General features: G+C 37.0%; 1 protein-coding gene across 1 annotated transcript in view; it reads left to right on the forward strand.

Moving 5' to 3' along the window:
- The window catches only part of PAWR (pro-apoptotic WT1 regulator), a 68572-nt gene that overhangs the window by 23986 nt on the left and 27207 nt on the right, over positions 1-17379 (forward strand). Inside the window, exon 3 of the mRNA XM_086884218.1 lies at positions 11241-11369. Coding sequence (XP_086740344.1) covers positions 11241-11369 — 129 coding nt within the window. The remainder of the gene's footprint in view (positions 1-11240; positions 11370-17379) is intronic.

Raw genomic sequence — 17379 nt, forward strand, 5'->3', positions numbered from 1 at the left:
ATGCAGAGTTATTTCAATGTTGAAATAAAGTTTGGCTCAACTTTAGGGTGACGGTTCAGTTCTGATTTTATCTAGAGTAGTTTCCTTTCTTTAAATTGTCTAGTGCCCTCACACAATTAGTCATAGATATGCGAAAAACTATGCGTTTCCACATTATTTTAATATAGTTTGTGAGATTTTAGGATTCCTTGCTCTTCCAGATCCACAGCCAAGAATCATGTGGCAGGGAAGGGAAAGAGTTTTAAATATTTACTGAACAGAAAGCTGTATATATAAAGCCTTCTGCTAATTTTTGTTTCATTCAGTGCAGGTGCTAAAAGGTTAATAACTACCCTATCACATCTATTGTATCAAGACATTCTTTTCTAACCTAATGCAATGTTAATTTCCATTTAAGGAAGAATGTCTGCAGGAGCCAGTGGTATTTACTAACTGCGCCTGTAAAAACATTCCTTTTCACCCTCAGATGCTCACTCAGCCTTCTGTTTTCCAACGACGTTATTACAGGCTTTAGCTTGTAGTCTGAGAAATTAAAAGCATGTTTTAATAACGTGAACAGCAGAATCCTCATTCCTCACTCCTCCTCGGATACTTCTTTGCTTGCTTTCCTCTGGTTTGGATTGGACTATGAGTGTAGCAGTGGCTGGGGGGGATTTATTTTGTTTTTGTGCGTGTGTGTCGTCCCATTAACAACATGAAGATCCCTACTGGAGCATCAATTTATATTTGAAAGGGTTGTTTTTTTGGTCATTAAGATTCTTTAAATCAAGGGAAAAAAGTCTGGTTTTAACTATTATTTGGCTTTGATAGGTAATTATACGAGACAAATTGAATGGAATCCCATTTCCAGTGTTGCTAACTCATGTGAATTCCTCTCCTTGTCCTCTGGTCAGAGTGACAGGCTGTTGGGCTGGACACAGCAATGGCTCAGGGCTGCTCCATGGTAACAGAATGAATGCTGTGGTACCTACAGGATGCATGTAATTGTTTACCTTTCTTTCACTGAGGAATGGTAAAGCTTGAATTACCTTGTGTTTACCAAGGTTTGGTCTACAGAAAACAATGCATGTGAACAGTTACCATGGCGAACGTGATGCATGTTAATTTTGCATCAGTCTTAACCTTAACCTCACGCTTTCATTACACTCAGGAGAAGGGGGGGAAGGGGTGTAGCCCTTCTATTCTGTGCCTCAGCAAGGGAGACCCTTGCCAGTGCCTTAGGTCTGGAGCACAGAGCAAATCCATGTCACCTTGTAGCAAAGTTTTCCAGTCACCAGTAATGGGCAGTGAGTATTTCAGAAGAGAGGACTTTTCCCAATTGAGAAATGCATGTTACAGTTGATGTTATGAATCAAGATAATAAATGCTTTATAAGATGAAATCTTAGTGATTTGCTTGAGCTGTCTGGTCTCAGGCTCTTTGCTTGAGCTGTCATCTATGTCTAGATGGGGTGACATACAAGTAATTGATTGCTGAAGACCTGGCCAAGGCTTACGCTATATTGTATGCAAGTAACTCTATAGCTAAAAAAGCCCCACAACTTTATCAGTCACTCAACAATTAAAATAACAGCAATGGAAAATTGCCTTTTTTTATAAATTCTGCAATTGTGAATATAAACTTTTATTTATTCAGCATTTTCCATGCTTTATTTATTCATGTTTTCTTATGGTTTGCTTTCTTGTAGAAATAGCATTGCTGTCTTATGGAATGAGTTACAGTAGTGTAAGGTTCCAGTGAGTGAAGTTGTTTTGAACCAACTGTGTGACGTGACTCATTCCTCCCATTATGATCCTATACTGGGATTTCATCACACCTGGATGGATTTGGTTTTGTGTCTATGCATGTTGTTCTCTGTTCTGAGGTCATCATATTCCAATGTTACTCTTGTACTAAGGTGCTTGAACTTGCTGGTACTGTTTAGTGTGCGCATGAAATACTCTTTAGTGGCAAAGTCTTGTCTATTTGCATTTTCCCACCCTGAAGTCCTAGTTTTTCTTACCTGCTGGAAGTGGAGTGTGCCCAGCTCTGTCTTAGACCTGGTAATGAAAATATGAAAATTTTTGAATGCATGTTGCAGGGAAAATTAGGCAGCCTCTCTGACAGTGACATAAAGACGATAAAAAATAAGTACCTTGTGTAGTTTTTCTTCTCAGACCATTGAAACAGATGTGTCTTTTGCTTGCTTGCTTATTTTTGCTGCTGTAATAGATGTTTACTTGAGTAGCTGCCTCTCACCAGGCATCAGCTACATGTTCTTTCTGTGAGCCTTTCCCACAGCTCTTTCTGTCTCCCACGCTTTCTCCTCCTCACTCCCAAGTCAATACCGTAGTTCCCTTAGTTCCTCACAGAGCTTTTGAATGGGAAGAGTCAAACACCTGCTGAGCTGGCTCAGGGCTGTATACAGTGCTGACTGCTTAGGTGGAAGGAGAGCTGCCTGTTTTGTCTAGTCCTTGAATTACTGTGGCAACTAATCTGCATATTTCACTTGTAACCAGCTTGAGTTAACCCCCTCACACTTCTTGTGCAACTTTCATGTCTTAAAGAATCTATTGCTAAGTATTAATTACTGTCTGGAACACCACATGCACACACCTGCCAGCACTAGTGACTTCAGAAAGATCCAGGTACACAAGAGGTGTGGTTTCTGATCGCAGTTTCCATAAGAAGCAAGGATACAAGTGGAGGTAACAGAAGGCTCTTAGGCTGTTAGCATGTGAGATTGCACAGTGAGAACCTGAACTGGATTTACATCAAGATCCTTGGACATTGATATAATGATTTAAAAAGTGCTGGCAATGCTCCCGAGGAAAAGGACTTCCCTCCAAATACAGAACTAAAGAGTGATTTTGGAACTCTAGGTTGGGAAACAACTTCATAGAATTAGGAGGATTAATTAGTAGGATTAATTTGTAGGTGTAAGGTGTTCTCCCAAGAAATAGTTGATGCTGACTTCAGCAACTTTAAACTTTTTTGATCTTTCCTGGTTATATCTGTCCTAGGGAGGCTTCAGTACCACAGATATACTTTTTGTGCCTACACAGTTTTGATCAGCACTGTCTATTCCTGACAACAGTGCTGAGTCCATCAAAAGTGCTTATTTATTGCCTTGGAAATCAAATTCAAACTTTTTTTTTTTTTCATGCAGGTAAGTGCCCATCCTATTTGAAGCGCTTTTTCAGTATTACTTTTCCCTTTCCTGTCCCACAGCTGAATGTAGTCCATCTCTCTCTGGTTAGTACACTTGAATTAAGACTCAAAAGAAGCATCTGGGAGTGCAGAAAATCTGATTAATACTTTTACCAATTTTTGTAGATTGAGAAGATCTTACTCCTAAATGAGAAGTGTAGTACAACTCTCAAAATTAAGTATAGTGCCAAAGTTTTCTTTATCCCTTTGGGATTGGTTCTGAGTCTGTTGTCCTGGCTTGCCTGTGCTTAGTTGGTTTTCAGCAGCCTTTTTCCCTTTGTTTAGTTTGACCAATCCCACACCCACTGTATGTAAACATTGAATGAGATGCAGTGAGTAGAAGAAGAAAAATGACAACTAGCCCATTAGGCAAGAGAGCAGAATCCTATGAAGGCACTGCATTAAAAAAAATAAAAAATTAAATGCAACTTGAAATTCGGACATTATAAATGGCTACAAACTGCATGCTTCAGGGGACAGGACAGTTAGAAATACAGTTCCACTGATTAACCTGTTTGGTCTCCTTTTAGAACATTCTTCAAGTACTGATCTTATCTTTATTTCTCTTCAGAAGCACCATAGATGTACTGGGGAGAGAACATTCTGTGTTATATGGTCATATTAAAAGGAATAATTCTGTTTTGAAATTAGCATGCTAATCTCCTCCAAGATGTTTTTCTCTTCATGTTTCTGTGGCTTTAAAGAGAAGGGTGCTCAAGACCATAGGTCTTTTGCTGCATGTCAATATGTAATTCTCTCATTTGGAGCATTGTTTCTTTTTGCTAAGTTTTGTCAGAAATATGTGGCAGTGAAAGTCAAGGTGATGGTGATTTTTTTACCATTTTTACTCCATTAGCTGTTGTTTGAGTGTCTTTTGTTCAGCCATTAAGTGCCCTCTAACACCAACATCTAAAATCTTACCTAATACAGGAGCAAGTTTAATAGAAAAAATAGCACAGGTAGGCATCAGGTGTGTAAATGATCACTTGTTTTCTATACATCCAGGAAGAATTCTCATTTCTGCTCATGCAGTCTGTGATTGTTGTTTCCTAACATCTGTGGCATGATGCAAACTGATAAATATTTCTTCTGTGAACAGTGGAAATATTTTTAACAGATCTCTCCTTTTTCCCCTGGTTGAACCAGGCAAACTTGGTTCTACCAAATTTCTTCTGCTCAACCACTGGTTTGCCATCCTTGTTTCAGATAGGATACGTCATTTTGGAATGTTAATTAGGAGGTTAATGAGACTGGTTTGGTGACTGACTCCACTTCTCAAGTGTGTGTGATTTTTGGGACCATTGCTGTAACTTCTAGATTCATATGTTCAACACTGTTAGTGATTTCTGTGTAGAGAGTTTAGTTTTTATTAAGTCTGTACCTGATGTCCACCATCAGCAGAGGAGGGAAAAGACGTGTTACTATCAAAATAGAAGTAAGGAGCAGTGTGCAAAATTTGAATTAGGAGCAGGATGTTTATTTTCACTCATAGCACACAAAGATGTGCTATATAGGGACCCTATAATTCTGAAAGTCAGATCATACCAGCAGCATTAGGAGGATTTGGCTGCTTTTTTCTTAGACCCTTTATCTGATGTTGTTTTACATCTTTTTAAGAGCATGGATTGGGATTTCTTCTGGATGAGTCATAATTCTATTAATATAATAATTTCCCCATGGAACAGGTGTAAGCAGTTGGATGTCATTGCACAAGGATCCTCAGTCATTGTTGCTGCTTGATACTTTTGTTCTTAGGTGTTGATCAGTCAGAAGGGCTCTAAAATGTTAACTGTGAGTTCAGCATTAAATAGTTTGGTGCCTAATTCTGATCACTTGCCAATCCATAGTTTTTATGATGTCTCTCTTTTCTAGAAAGATTTTGGTGATGCTAGATAGCTTGTCTTCTGCAAGACAAGTTTTGTTATATCCCTGGAATTTTACTCTACGACTTTTAGTATCATGTACTAAGTAGTTAAATTAAGCATATCCACCAATCATTCTTGACAAGCCTTGTGATAAAGGATTTTTTGGCAATTAGTTTAAGTTAAACATTTGACTTTTGAACTCATTCTTGTGGTATGTTTGAAAACACTGGTGACCAAACAGTATTTTGATGAATTACAAACTGCAAACATTGCTGCTTTTTGTTATTATAATGAGGGATAATTGACATTCTAGTGTTGATGCAATTGATGTTTTACATAAAGCTTTAAAAGAATTCAAAATACTTTGTTATTTTGCTCTTAATACAGACAAATATGCTGGTTTGTCGTTTTTTTTTTTTTTCTTCCAGAAACATTTCTAAGAGGATTTTGAGACTTTAAATTGTATTTGCTCTGGAATATAATTGAATGTACAAAGTAGGTACTTATAAATTCTTACTATGGGTGAGAAAAGGATAGAGTTCAAAAAAAAAAGTAAACGTGACTTATAATCAGGAATGCTGTGAATTTTGTAGAGCAAGAGGTGCATTTCACTGATCTCTATGTGATGCTCATCTTCTAGGGTTGCTTTGTTGGCAGCATGGTCAAGGATGAGTGAATCCTATGGCTGCAGTCAGCTGTGCTCTGGCCCACCTGCTGGGCACTGACCCATTGTTGTGCAGGGTCTCTTTTGATCTCAGATACCAAAGATTCCTGCTTTTACTCTTCTTCTACGTTAAAAATCCATGCTTGTGATTATACTAATGGTTGATATTGGACTGCTCCAGTTAAAGATGCAGAGTTTTAAAAGTGCACAAAAATCATGCAGATTAAGGTGTTGGAGTTCAGTATCCTTTTCTGGACTCTCTTAATGTGAGAATTGAAGTCTTAAAAAAATAAAATCTTTAGCTGGGTAATTGATAAAACTGTAGGTTTTAGACAGTTCCTAGGAATAACATCTCTTTTCACCTCTGTAAGAACAGAGGTGAACATTTTCAACTTGTAAAGAAAAGAACTTCAATAAGTGAAATGTGATGAAAGGCTTGTAGAGTGAAAAAGATGCAATTTTTCCAATTATACTGTCATTCCAATAAAAACATTTTATTACTCTAAACCTGTTTTACTTCAATATTTTGGGTGCTGTCTAGACAGTGTAATAAAAGTGTGTTGCAAACATGATTAAAATTAGTGTTTCAGAGGGGAAAAGTTCTTTAATCTTAAATCATAGAGGGTTGGGATTTTTGCTTGGTTTTGATGGGAGGCACTGACAGAAGGATTTGATACTATGCATAGAGGTAGGAAGATGGTAGTTAGCTGATATCAAAGTGGTGCATGGTAAAGCAAGGAAGCATCTGGTTCTCAGTGGTGCAGTAAGAAGAGTGATTATATAGAATCATGTGTAAAATAGTTGTCTTTTATTTGCAGCTAATTTTCCAGGTTTTTCTGAATGGTCAGCCAAGGGAAAGATAATGTTGAATCCCAAATTGGATGTTGCAGTAGTTAATTGCCTGAATAAGTTTTTTTTTCAGAGTAAAAAGCAATTCTTATATCTTGTCTTGTATTTCTACTGTGGAAGCTTTTAGAAAATACTTATATTTAATAAAAACCTTAGCAATTTTACAGTGTCTTGAGATGAAGGTGTGATAGTGCACTTCAAGCTTTTTCTCAGCATGGGAAATGTCCTTATGGTAAAATTGTTTATTTTAAATTAAATTAATAAATTTTTGAAATTGCCTTTTTTAATTGTTCATAGTTATTTCAGAAAATTGGCAGATGCCTAGATTTGTTTCCTCTCCTACATGGTTAAGCCAAGAAAGTCCACTGAGATAACTGATGGTGCTTGTGATGTAGAGTTTCTGTTTATTGCCCAATATGGAGCTGAACACAGGGTTTTACTGAGAGTACAGTATCTGCTTGCACATCTTGCTGTACTGGTTCAATATGGTATTATCTCAAGTGCTCATCATTTTCAAAAAGCTGATGTAGCACTACCATTCCTGGAGTTCTGCGAAATAGATAGTTTGAATGGGCTTGTATCTGGTCCAGGCAAAATCAATTGAGCTAATTAAAACTGCTGAAACTAACCTGACTGACCTTTCATGAAATGAACTGGGAAGCCCTCAGTTATGTGCTTGGCCAGCAGAACTCCAAGGCAGAAGCAGGTTGGTGCGGGAAGGGGGGTGGGAATGGGGACATTTTGACTCAGCATGGTTTCTTGTGGCAAGAGCAGCTTGTGCGTGCTCATAAACTGATCTGCACAGGATAGGAATATTGCTTCTTTCCTGGGAATAGACAGCCCTTCCCCAGCTCTTGCTTATTCTTAGCAATGCGCAAATATTTATAGGAAGCAAACCAGTGAATCATTAGAAATGTTCTTTGTACAATGTCTCCATACTGGAGGGGTGGTGTGCTGGAATGTGGGAATATCTTTGTGGAAATTTCTTTCCTCAGTCTGAGTCTTTTGAAAGCATCTTATTCTGCTTGTATTTTCCATACTAGAGGTTTACAGAAAAATGTTTATACTACAGCTTCAAACATTTACTGAAATCCTAGAAAACCTAAAGAATTTCTGTGGATTCCTTATATTGAGATCAGATGTGGGAATGTCACATTGAATATCTGCTACACAAAACTCGGATGACTTTAATGGAAAATAAGAATCTGAAATGGTATGTGCCTGGTGGCAAAATAAAAAAGCAGAGGAAAGGGAATGGATGGAGAGAATTATATAATGGGTCAGAATTACACCTCGGTGGTTACAAGTCCATTTCTCTGCTGTGCTGACAGAGAAAGTAATTGCTGTACTTAATGTCTTTTTCAATGATGTGAAACTAGTTTTTACAGCAAAGTGCAGTATTTGAGACAGTCTGCAATGTGAGCAACACAGTAATCCAGCTGATTGAAATGTCTTGTGGGCTGAGCCAGTTTCAGCTGCAGGGCAGTTTGAAAAAATGCAGTTTTTAAAGTGTCTAACAACACTTTAAATAAACATTTTTAATTTTTTCAATAATAATGTATCAACCCTCACCCACAAACCAAAATGTGGTTTTATTGATTTTTATTACTCTAAAAGTTAGCTAAGAACATAATGCTAGCAATGAATAACTGAAGATGAGTGCATAGGCAGGATATTTTCAATAATGAAGCTTATTTTGTCATGAGTCAAAACAAGTGGATTTCCTTTTTAAGGCTAATGGTTATCAAAGCAAAACTTAATAACTTGCTAAAAGGCAGTAAAAGGTTTAAATGATGTAGTTGTTGCCCTGTTGGTTTTTGCTCAGCCTGCATTTTGTAAACATTGTGTAAATTTGTGTTTCTGCATGTTTGGAAGGGGAACGTGTTCTTCGTGTTTGGGAAACCACAGCCTCTGACAGCGACTAGGAATCTGCTTTAGGGCAGGAAGGCATTGGCAGCCCTGGCCAGATGTGCCATGTCAGCTGTGGATGGTGACTGATGGCCTGTGCTTGTGACTCTGCCTCCTCATCTCTTACAAGTAATAAAAACCTGGTGCTGCTGTGGTTCTAACCACTCAAACTTGTGCTGTGACACCTGCTGCAGTGAGCTGGACTGGGGAGCAAGCCCCCAGAGCCTTTAAAACAGAGCCTGTGCACTCTGAATTAGATTTACATGAACTGTTTAACCAGATGTCCTATGCTTGGGAAAAAGGCCTTTAGCCTAGGGGAAGTATGGATTATTTGGGGTGGTTTCGATGGTATTGGTTTGCAGACTTTGGTGATCTTGGACCTTCCTGAGAAGAAAGGAAAGTTTAGGAATGGACATCACAGGCAAATCCTAACTGAAAATATTTAAAGTTATGTGCCTATAACTTTCATACCAGATTTTGTTCCTGTTCAAAATTGCTAAAAGAATAGTTAGTAGCAGGTGGTTTTCTATTAAAAGAGAGAGCATTCTTCATTACGGATGTAATTGTATTCAGAGAAAAATATTTCTATGGAACTCTCATTGTCTTTGGAAAGCTTACGAGAAGCATGTATCAGAAGGAGAGAATTTGTGGAGAAGGGTACACTTACCTACTTAGTCACTACTAAGACTTTTTTTCCTACAATATTTATATTTGAGTTTCATTTTTCTCCTTAAGGAAGGTTTTTCCTTGGAAATGCAAAGTTGTTTCCATTCTCTGTTGTGACAGCTTGGAGACCGGAAAAACAATCTGAAAATGTTTCTGTTTTTCTAACACAGTATCATTCTTCATCTGCATGACACTAGTTAAAATTTACATTATATCTTCTGTGTGCCTTCTAGTTCTTTCTGAACAAGGCTGGCTTTGTAAAGAGGCAAAGATCATTTCTTGTTGCCTTAGAGCCTTAATATTTCTTATTGTGTCACTTCATAATGGATTAATACGATAATGGGATAAATTAGGACCTAAGTTAAGTTTATGTTATCAAAATTTTTAAGCTTTACAGTTTATAAAAGGTAGAGGATGTTGATTTAAAGAACATTTCCTAGAATGTGCCATTACAGTGTTTTTTTAATGCTTTTTTTATAAATGGACCCAAAAGAATTACATTAAATATTTGTAATTATTTTTTTTACAGAAGACTCAATGAAAGTGTTTTTGAATGTGTAATGATTTAGCCATAGTAACCTTCTTTAGTGATAGGAGCAGGTCTGCATCAGTTGCATTGAAAGGTTGGTTAGAAGTAGACTGGTAAAATTGCATTAGTGTTGCTGTAATGAGTGCTGCTGTTTAAATAGCTTTTATTCAGGTTCACTTGTGGAAAAATATCCCTTTCTGGTTTGCCAGTTTTCTAGCACTTGTATCCCCATAGTGTTTGCTTTGGAGGAGCTGGAGTTAGTTTTTGATATACTGGTGCTATTTTCAGCTAGCAAATAACACTGGTTTTGTTTTTAATGATACTGTATTTTCCAGCATTCTCATGATATACTTTTGACTAGTTTTGTGTCCTTTGTGTAAGATGGTGAGAGACTGTCAGTATATCAGCCTCAGAATATTGACTTTGTTTTATCTGCATTAGAAATTTCAACTGAAATAATTTGACATTCATCTTTGTTCTCTGCTAGTCCTGTTCTCTGTTTCTCAAGGTACTGGAGGACATTCAGCTAGAAGCTTTTTCTGATATCTTAAACTGATTATTTCCCTGTGTTTCGGTAACAAGGTTTCACGCATCTCTTGTTCTGATGTGGAATGCTGGCAAACAGCTTGTGATGTCATCGACAGATTTTTTTATTTTTTTTTTGAGTTTTGTCTGCTTTAAGTTGGTCTTCTAGCCATAAGATTGTGGGGTTTTCTTTCTCTCTGTTCATTGTCTACATTGAATTAATAGACTGACCTAGACACAGTTGATTCAGCCCAAAGCTGGTTGACTGCTCACATTTCTACCCTGGCCTTAACGTGGCTTTGAGCTAGAACAGAGGCAGTAAAACTAAGTTTTTTTTTTTATTTATTTACTTGCCTACTTTTCCTGTCTCTGGCCTGACAGCAGTCAGTGCTTTAGAAGCTTAATCCTCCTAAAGCAAGTATTTCAGCAAATCTAGTATGAAACATTTGTGTTGAAGAGTCAAAATGTTTCATATAAGTGTAAACTGTGAGTAATTAATGACTGTCCAAGTAATTGAAAAATTACTGATTTTCAGTGGTAAATTTTCAAAGAAAAAATGCAAACCAAGGGAGCCATAATTAAAATGAGCGATTGAGACTGGGACTTCAACATCAGCAGGTGCCACTATGTCAAAAAAGATCAGTTATTGAGTGAAGAGTACAATTAACTTTTTTTTTCTTTTCTGTATTTCCTGAAAATCTCTTATCTGTAAAGGTAATACAATTGCATATGGCAAACAGGGTTGTAGAATCATTCCAAAGGAGGTAACTTCAGGTATAGTCCAAGCTCCTGCTCACAGCAGGATTAGCACTGAACTTGCACAGCATTGCCTAAAGCTTTGTCAAATTGGATTTTAATTTGATTATTTCTTACTTTTGTGATGAAGAAAAAGCTGTTAGGTGGAAAGAAAAGCATTTTACATTTAATTAAACTTCCTGAAATATGAAATTAATATTTCACCAATGCATGAATTCTGTGAAATACGGGAATAATGTGAAGCAACGTACAAAGACTGTAACTGATAACTAAATATTTTCCATTTTAGAGCCTTGATGAGTATGAAGATGATGAAGCAGGGCAGAAGGAACGGAAGAAAGAGGATGCTATTACTCAACAGAATACAATACAAAATGAGAGTTCCAGTGCAGATACCTCTTGCTCATACTTACTCCAGGTGAGATCTTAACATTGTTCCTTTTTGGCATTTTACTCAGACTGATACTTGTGCTACTTTCTTCTTTGTATTTAACAGTAGATTATACCCTATGTGGAAAAAACCCTAAAGTTCAGGAGCTGACACATTACTGAAAACAGAGTATGAAAACAAACAACACTACCTGAAACAGAATCTTGTGTGTCTGTAGAGGTCTTGAAGTTGATAGTTTTGATGTTCATCACATAATTACTATTTAGTGAGGAGAGAGAAATTGGGAGATTCAAGTGAAAACTACTGACAGGTTTAGAATATTCAATTAATTGGAAGTAGACTTCTAGATCTAGGACACATTTTCCCAATTTGTTTTGTCAGTTGACTTCCAATTACTGATTCTAGGATTGCAACCAATACACAAACCCCTAGGATAAACAGCCCTTGCCTCTGTGAAGCCTTTTCTCCCTTTTTATTGCTCTCCTATCCCCTGACCACACTCATTTCTGCAGTCCCCTCCTCAACATCAAAACATTGCCAATTATGCTCAGTACACCCTTCCTTCATACTATACCACCTGTGGCAAATATTCTGTCTCTTTCCTGAGTGCCTCAAGTCTCTTTAACCAGTCTTGTTTCTACTTCTCTTACCTAAGAGCATGTACAAAGCCAGCTGTACAAACTGAGGCCATCCAGCTCTGCCTGTTGACTCCAACAGAGGCAACAGCACATGCATAGGGAGAAAAACATGCAAACAAACCAAACACGTGGTGCTCATTGGTAGTTTTCTAACATCCATAACTAGAAGTGGCATGGCTGGATTGGTGTGTCTGGATGCATTTTCCTTCTCAAATTTCACTGTCTTTCATATGCTCATGGATGCCTTTAACGTTGAGAAGAGCCTAGGCAGAGAAGTCTACAGAGAAGTCTGGAATGTCAAGATCGGTCTCCTTTTGTAAAAGCTGAATCTGTCATTTTCCATGTTTCCATGTGATTTCAGCAAGGTGTCCCAGTGGAAGACATGGGGAACTTCCTCTTTATGTGCCTGATTGCTGCAGAGAGAGGATGGCTTCTCTCAGTTTCCTATTCCCTAAGCTGAAGAGTGCTGTTTTATTTGGTTGTTCCTCATACAGGAGTTACTCAATAACATTCTCTACTTTCCAGTTTAACTCTGTTTTGTTTGCTACCCAAAAACAGAACCAATGGAATATTCAGTACAACATGCATTTATAGAGTGGTTTAGTGGTGGGGTTTGTTTTGTTCTCTGTTTCTTTCCTTACAATTCCTGATACCTATTTGTCTCCTGAGCAGTGAATTTACTGTTTATGTTCTGTATGCCTAATCTAACTTAACATTTTGGAGTTATCTGTGAGTGAGAATAACAAGCTCAGAGGTCAATGACTGTGTATTTAGTAACACGTTCACCTTTTGTTTCACTTATGTACACTATACTTACGCCCATTAAATTTAATCTCCTGTTCCACCTCCCAGTCACTCCCAATAAAGGAGTCCTGCATGTTTTTCTAGTTGATCTGTATCTTTTCTGTTCTGAATAGCATCTGTGGACATCTCTTCCCCAAATACATTGAAAAGCATAGGTTCCTGTTCATTATTCACTATTCTGGTTGTTCTGTCCACTGTAAAAGCTGACCATCGTGGCCCACCATTATTTCCTGCCTTTTCACCAGTGATTTATTCACAGGACATTTTCTTTTATAATAAGAAGAGGTTACTTTCTTTAGGAGGCTTTGGGGAGTGCCTTTGAAATGCACTATGATGTCAATCAAATTTCTGTCCTGGACATGTTTTTATGACTTAAAAAAGCTGCATTAGATTTGTGAGGTGTAACTTTTCTACAAATGCCTCAGTGACTCTTCCACATAGTATCATATTTACTTACTTATTCCTTAATTTTTCTAGACTTACTAGCAACACTATCCAGTATAAATATTGAGTTTACTCCTCTACAATTCAGTGTTTGTTTAAGAATCTTCATGAGGATGATGTTTATGTTACCCTGTGGTACTAGGGCAGTTTTAAATGAGAAGTTCCATTTGATCTCGAGTAGTTCAGCAATTACATTTTTCAGTAACATCAATAGTTTCTTCAAAGCTCAAGGAATAAACAGCTGCCTCATTCTGGCAGAAAACATTTAAAATTTTTTTTATTAATATTCTAGCAGTGTACCTGCTGTAAATAGACAGCTCTCCAGAGGGAATGCTCTGATACGACACTCTTACCATTCTTTACCATGGTGAACATCAACAAAAATATTTCTGTAAAGTGACTGGCTCTTCTAAGTATGCCTCATATAACCAATCTGTTGTCTTTGCAGACTCGTCAGGAGCCACCATGCTGAAAGGAGTTTATGCTTTTTTTTTCAAGTTGTTTGTAAGACTGTTTCTTACAGTGTTCACTCTGTTTTCACTTCTCCAACAGATATTGCAGAAGTTGTAATTTTGAGTTTCCCCTTGTGGTATTATATAATGCTTCGGCTATATTCCTGTGGCTTCTTCCTTTATCCAAATTTTCTATTCTTCTTGACCAGTAATCTCAGTTTTTATTTACCAAACTGTCTGCATTAATTGTATCCTACATTTCCAACTATGTCACCTCAGTGTTCCAACAGGCACTACTTATTTGTTGACAGAGCACAGCAGGAGTGTCCTGTTACCAACAATACAGAAGGGAGTCCCAGGTCTCGCATCTGGCAAAGGCCCAGGGTGGCACATGCACAGAACAGATGGAACCTTAGAAAGTTGTAGCTATTAAGACTTAATCAGTTTACTACTGGCTCTGTCAATTCGCTTTTTATTAGAAGACTTAGAACTTGCCCATTTTGAATAGAATTTGACAGCAGTGTTATTTCAGCTTTGATGACTTAATTTCCTTTTGATTCTACTCTGTGCAGTGCTGTGAAGTAGAGCCTGTGTTGTGGATGTAAGAACTAATTTTAAGTTGCCAAAATAATATATATTTTACTTCCATGTACTAAGCAGAATAAATACATTTCTGTAGTTATGGATATTTCCCCCCATTTGTCCATTCTTATTATTTAATGAAATCTGTAAATACGTAATTATTGTAAATATGGTAAGTAAGATGGTATTGACTTCATATTTGATAAGGAAATACATTGCTGAATAAGGTTTTTTCTAGTCCTTAATCTGATTTTTCAGTTCCATTTTAATATTGTCAGAGGTTGGAGTTTTCATTTTCTTAGGCAATATGTACATTTTTTGAAACTCTGGCTGAATTTGAAGTTCTTGATCCAAAAGCACAGACATACCAGGTTTGTTTAAGAATAGATCTAAAAACACAGCAGAGTTAAATATTTTCCCTGAAGCAGAAGTATTCAGAAATGATCTTCTGAATTTTATATTGGCAATATAGAAGATGGTAGATCTGTCAATGTTACAAGCACTGAAAAACTATTGCAATCAAAGAATTTGTTATTTAACTTTAGCAAAAGGTAGTGTGGAAAGCCACACCCCACCAGGTGAATCAACATTAAATCTTATCCTGGACACAAGTGTTATATCTGACTCTTGACTTTGTTGCTTGATTTTCCTCCTGTTCTTAATAGGAATAAAATCCTATTCTTCAGTTGTTCTGATCTTGTGACTTACAGTATCGTGTATCATCCAGTGATGTGTATGGGGATGCAGACTAGGGTGATAAGTCATGTATCAGTAAGCTTAGAACTCTTACAATGAGCTAAAAACCTGTAATCCTAAGGACAAGCATAGTTAAAACTACTACTTAAAAGTTATTAAAGTTTCTACTTTAACTAGGAATCTTCAGCATCTGGTTATTATCTAGCTCTTGTTTAGCAGAGATGACAAAACTGAAAATCGTGCAAAACTTTGATAGCAGCGTCTTTCTTGCAGGTGGATAGAAATGATGCATTCAAAGTAGCAAAGATGTCTTAATTGAAAATGGTGTTAGTATTTATTAGAGTTAGTGTTGTGCTGCACTACACAGTATAGAAAGTTTGCATCAAAAACCTACAAGATTTGTCTGGAAAAAACAATTTGTTTAATGAAGATTTATTTTTAGGTCTTTTAGAAGACCTTCTGAATTCTAGAATGTGGAAAAGATGCTACTATTAGCTAATAATCAAAAGAATTCTGCCAAAAAATGTCATATGCAAGGCCTTTGTATCAAAATTCAGGTTTGCTGATACCATGGTCATGTGTCTCTTGAAATTCAGTTGTTTGTGCATTTGGCCTCCTAAAATATATCCCAAATATGTGCCCTTCTTTATGTGATCCTGTGGCAGTAGGGTTAACATAACCTCAGTGTCATTACAAAAGTGATATTTGAGCATGGTAATATGTTGTGATGTGTATGTCACCTTCTGGTGTTCTTGGAAAATTGGAGAGCCAGTTGGGAAGGCTGAGAAGATAATTCAAGGCTAATATAAAGCCTTGCAGTGGGAGACACATGTGTAGGTCCTCCATCCATTAAAACCTTCAAATTACACCTGGCTGGTTTTTGGCAGTTATGCTGTAATAATACAGAAGTATCATTCTTAATACCTTGGGAAGGGTTTGAAATCCTGTTTTACGTTATCTTTGGTTCCTTTCAGCTTGCATTTTATTTCAAGTGTTATAGTGTCTGTGAATGCTAGTTGTGCTGTGCACTGAATGGGTACATTGCAAAAAATTTATCAGCTGTGAATAATTGACATTGAATAGTTGAGTAATATGTATTGTCAAAAGCATCAAGAGACAAAAAGGTGTTGGAGAACTTTAAAATTACTTTTGTCATGAGGGTGGGGGTTAGTGAGTTCTAGATGTGTGTTTTTCTCCACACTGAGGACAAAAAGAGTCTTGCTGGATGAGCTGAATCCTGTCCTATCCCTGGAAACTTGGCCCAAACACGTCAGGATAAATTTTTGCTTCTGACATAACATGGAATAGTAATCAATTAGTGAGAGATACTGATTTTTGTGCCTGTGGCCATGGAAAGAGGAAATTCTGAATCACTTAGATACTGAACTTCAACCTTTGTGAAACTAATACTCTGAATCCTTCAACTGAAAGGTAATTATTTATAAATAATAGAATGATTTAGAGTATCTTACTGTAGGAAGAGAATGCTGACCTTTATTATTGTCACACAGACGCAAAATTTGTATAGTGTATTTCTTAATTCCATATTAAGAAATTGAAGATCATAATATCACAGTTACCAATATCTTTTGCATCTGTACTGATTGCCAAGGAGCTCTCTGCAGTCATCTGCTAGAAACTTGCCTTGGTATTTGCAATGCTGGTATGAAACTGGTAGGAGAATTTGGCCTCTCAAGCATTATGAAGCCTGGGACCCCAGTCTGCGATGAATCACTCGTTTTTTAAAGCCATGACAGCTGTTTTGCTGTACCTAATTGCATATATATATATATATATATATATATTGCTGCAAAGCTCAGGGCCTCATTCAATACCCTTGCACTTCAGTTGGAATTAGCAGTCATTTTGTCCCAACCACTAATTTGCTTTGTGTATGCAATTGTAATGCACATTTCTTGCTCTCTCTGTATTGGTCTTAGCACATACGTGTACGAGAAATTCAAGAAATTAAGATGTTGAATCTTACAAAATTACTTTTTACAACTTTGTGAGATACATTTTATACAGTTAAACATCCACACTGAATTGCAGTCACAAACACAGAATGGATTTTCAAGACAAAAAATGTCACTTCATTTGTAGCACTTAACCTTGTTAGACTGTAAGTTGTATTATATTCTTGCAGTAAGTACAAATTATGTGCATTAGCAGACAGACTAAAGCTTGATCCTAGTACAGAATTCCTGTGGAGCTGTTAATCCAAGACAACGGAAGGCAAAGCTGCCCTAGTTTTCAGTCAGAGCACTGACATACACAATAGTATTGCCTTGTCTTGAATTGCTCTCGCTCCTCTCTGTAGCAGCAATGCAGGTTTTTGTTCTCTGCAAGAGATTAGCTTGTGATAGATGCTTGGATAATCATTCAATTTAGTGTAGAAATCACCCAGCAGCTTTGAAAGAA

The sequence above is a fragment of the Cyanistes caeruleus genome, chromosome 4 (assembly GCF_971803275.1).
Source record: "Cyanistes caeruleus chromosome 4, bCyaCae1.hap1.1, whole genome shotgun sequence".
Classification (NCBI taxonomy): Eukaryota; Metazoa; Chordata; class Aves; order Passeriformes; family Paridae; genus Cyanistes; species Cyanistes caeruleus.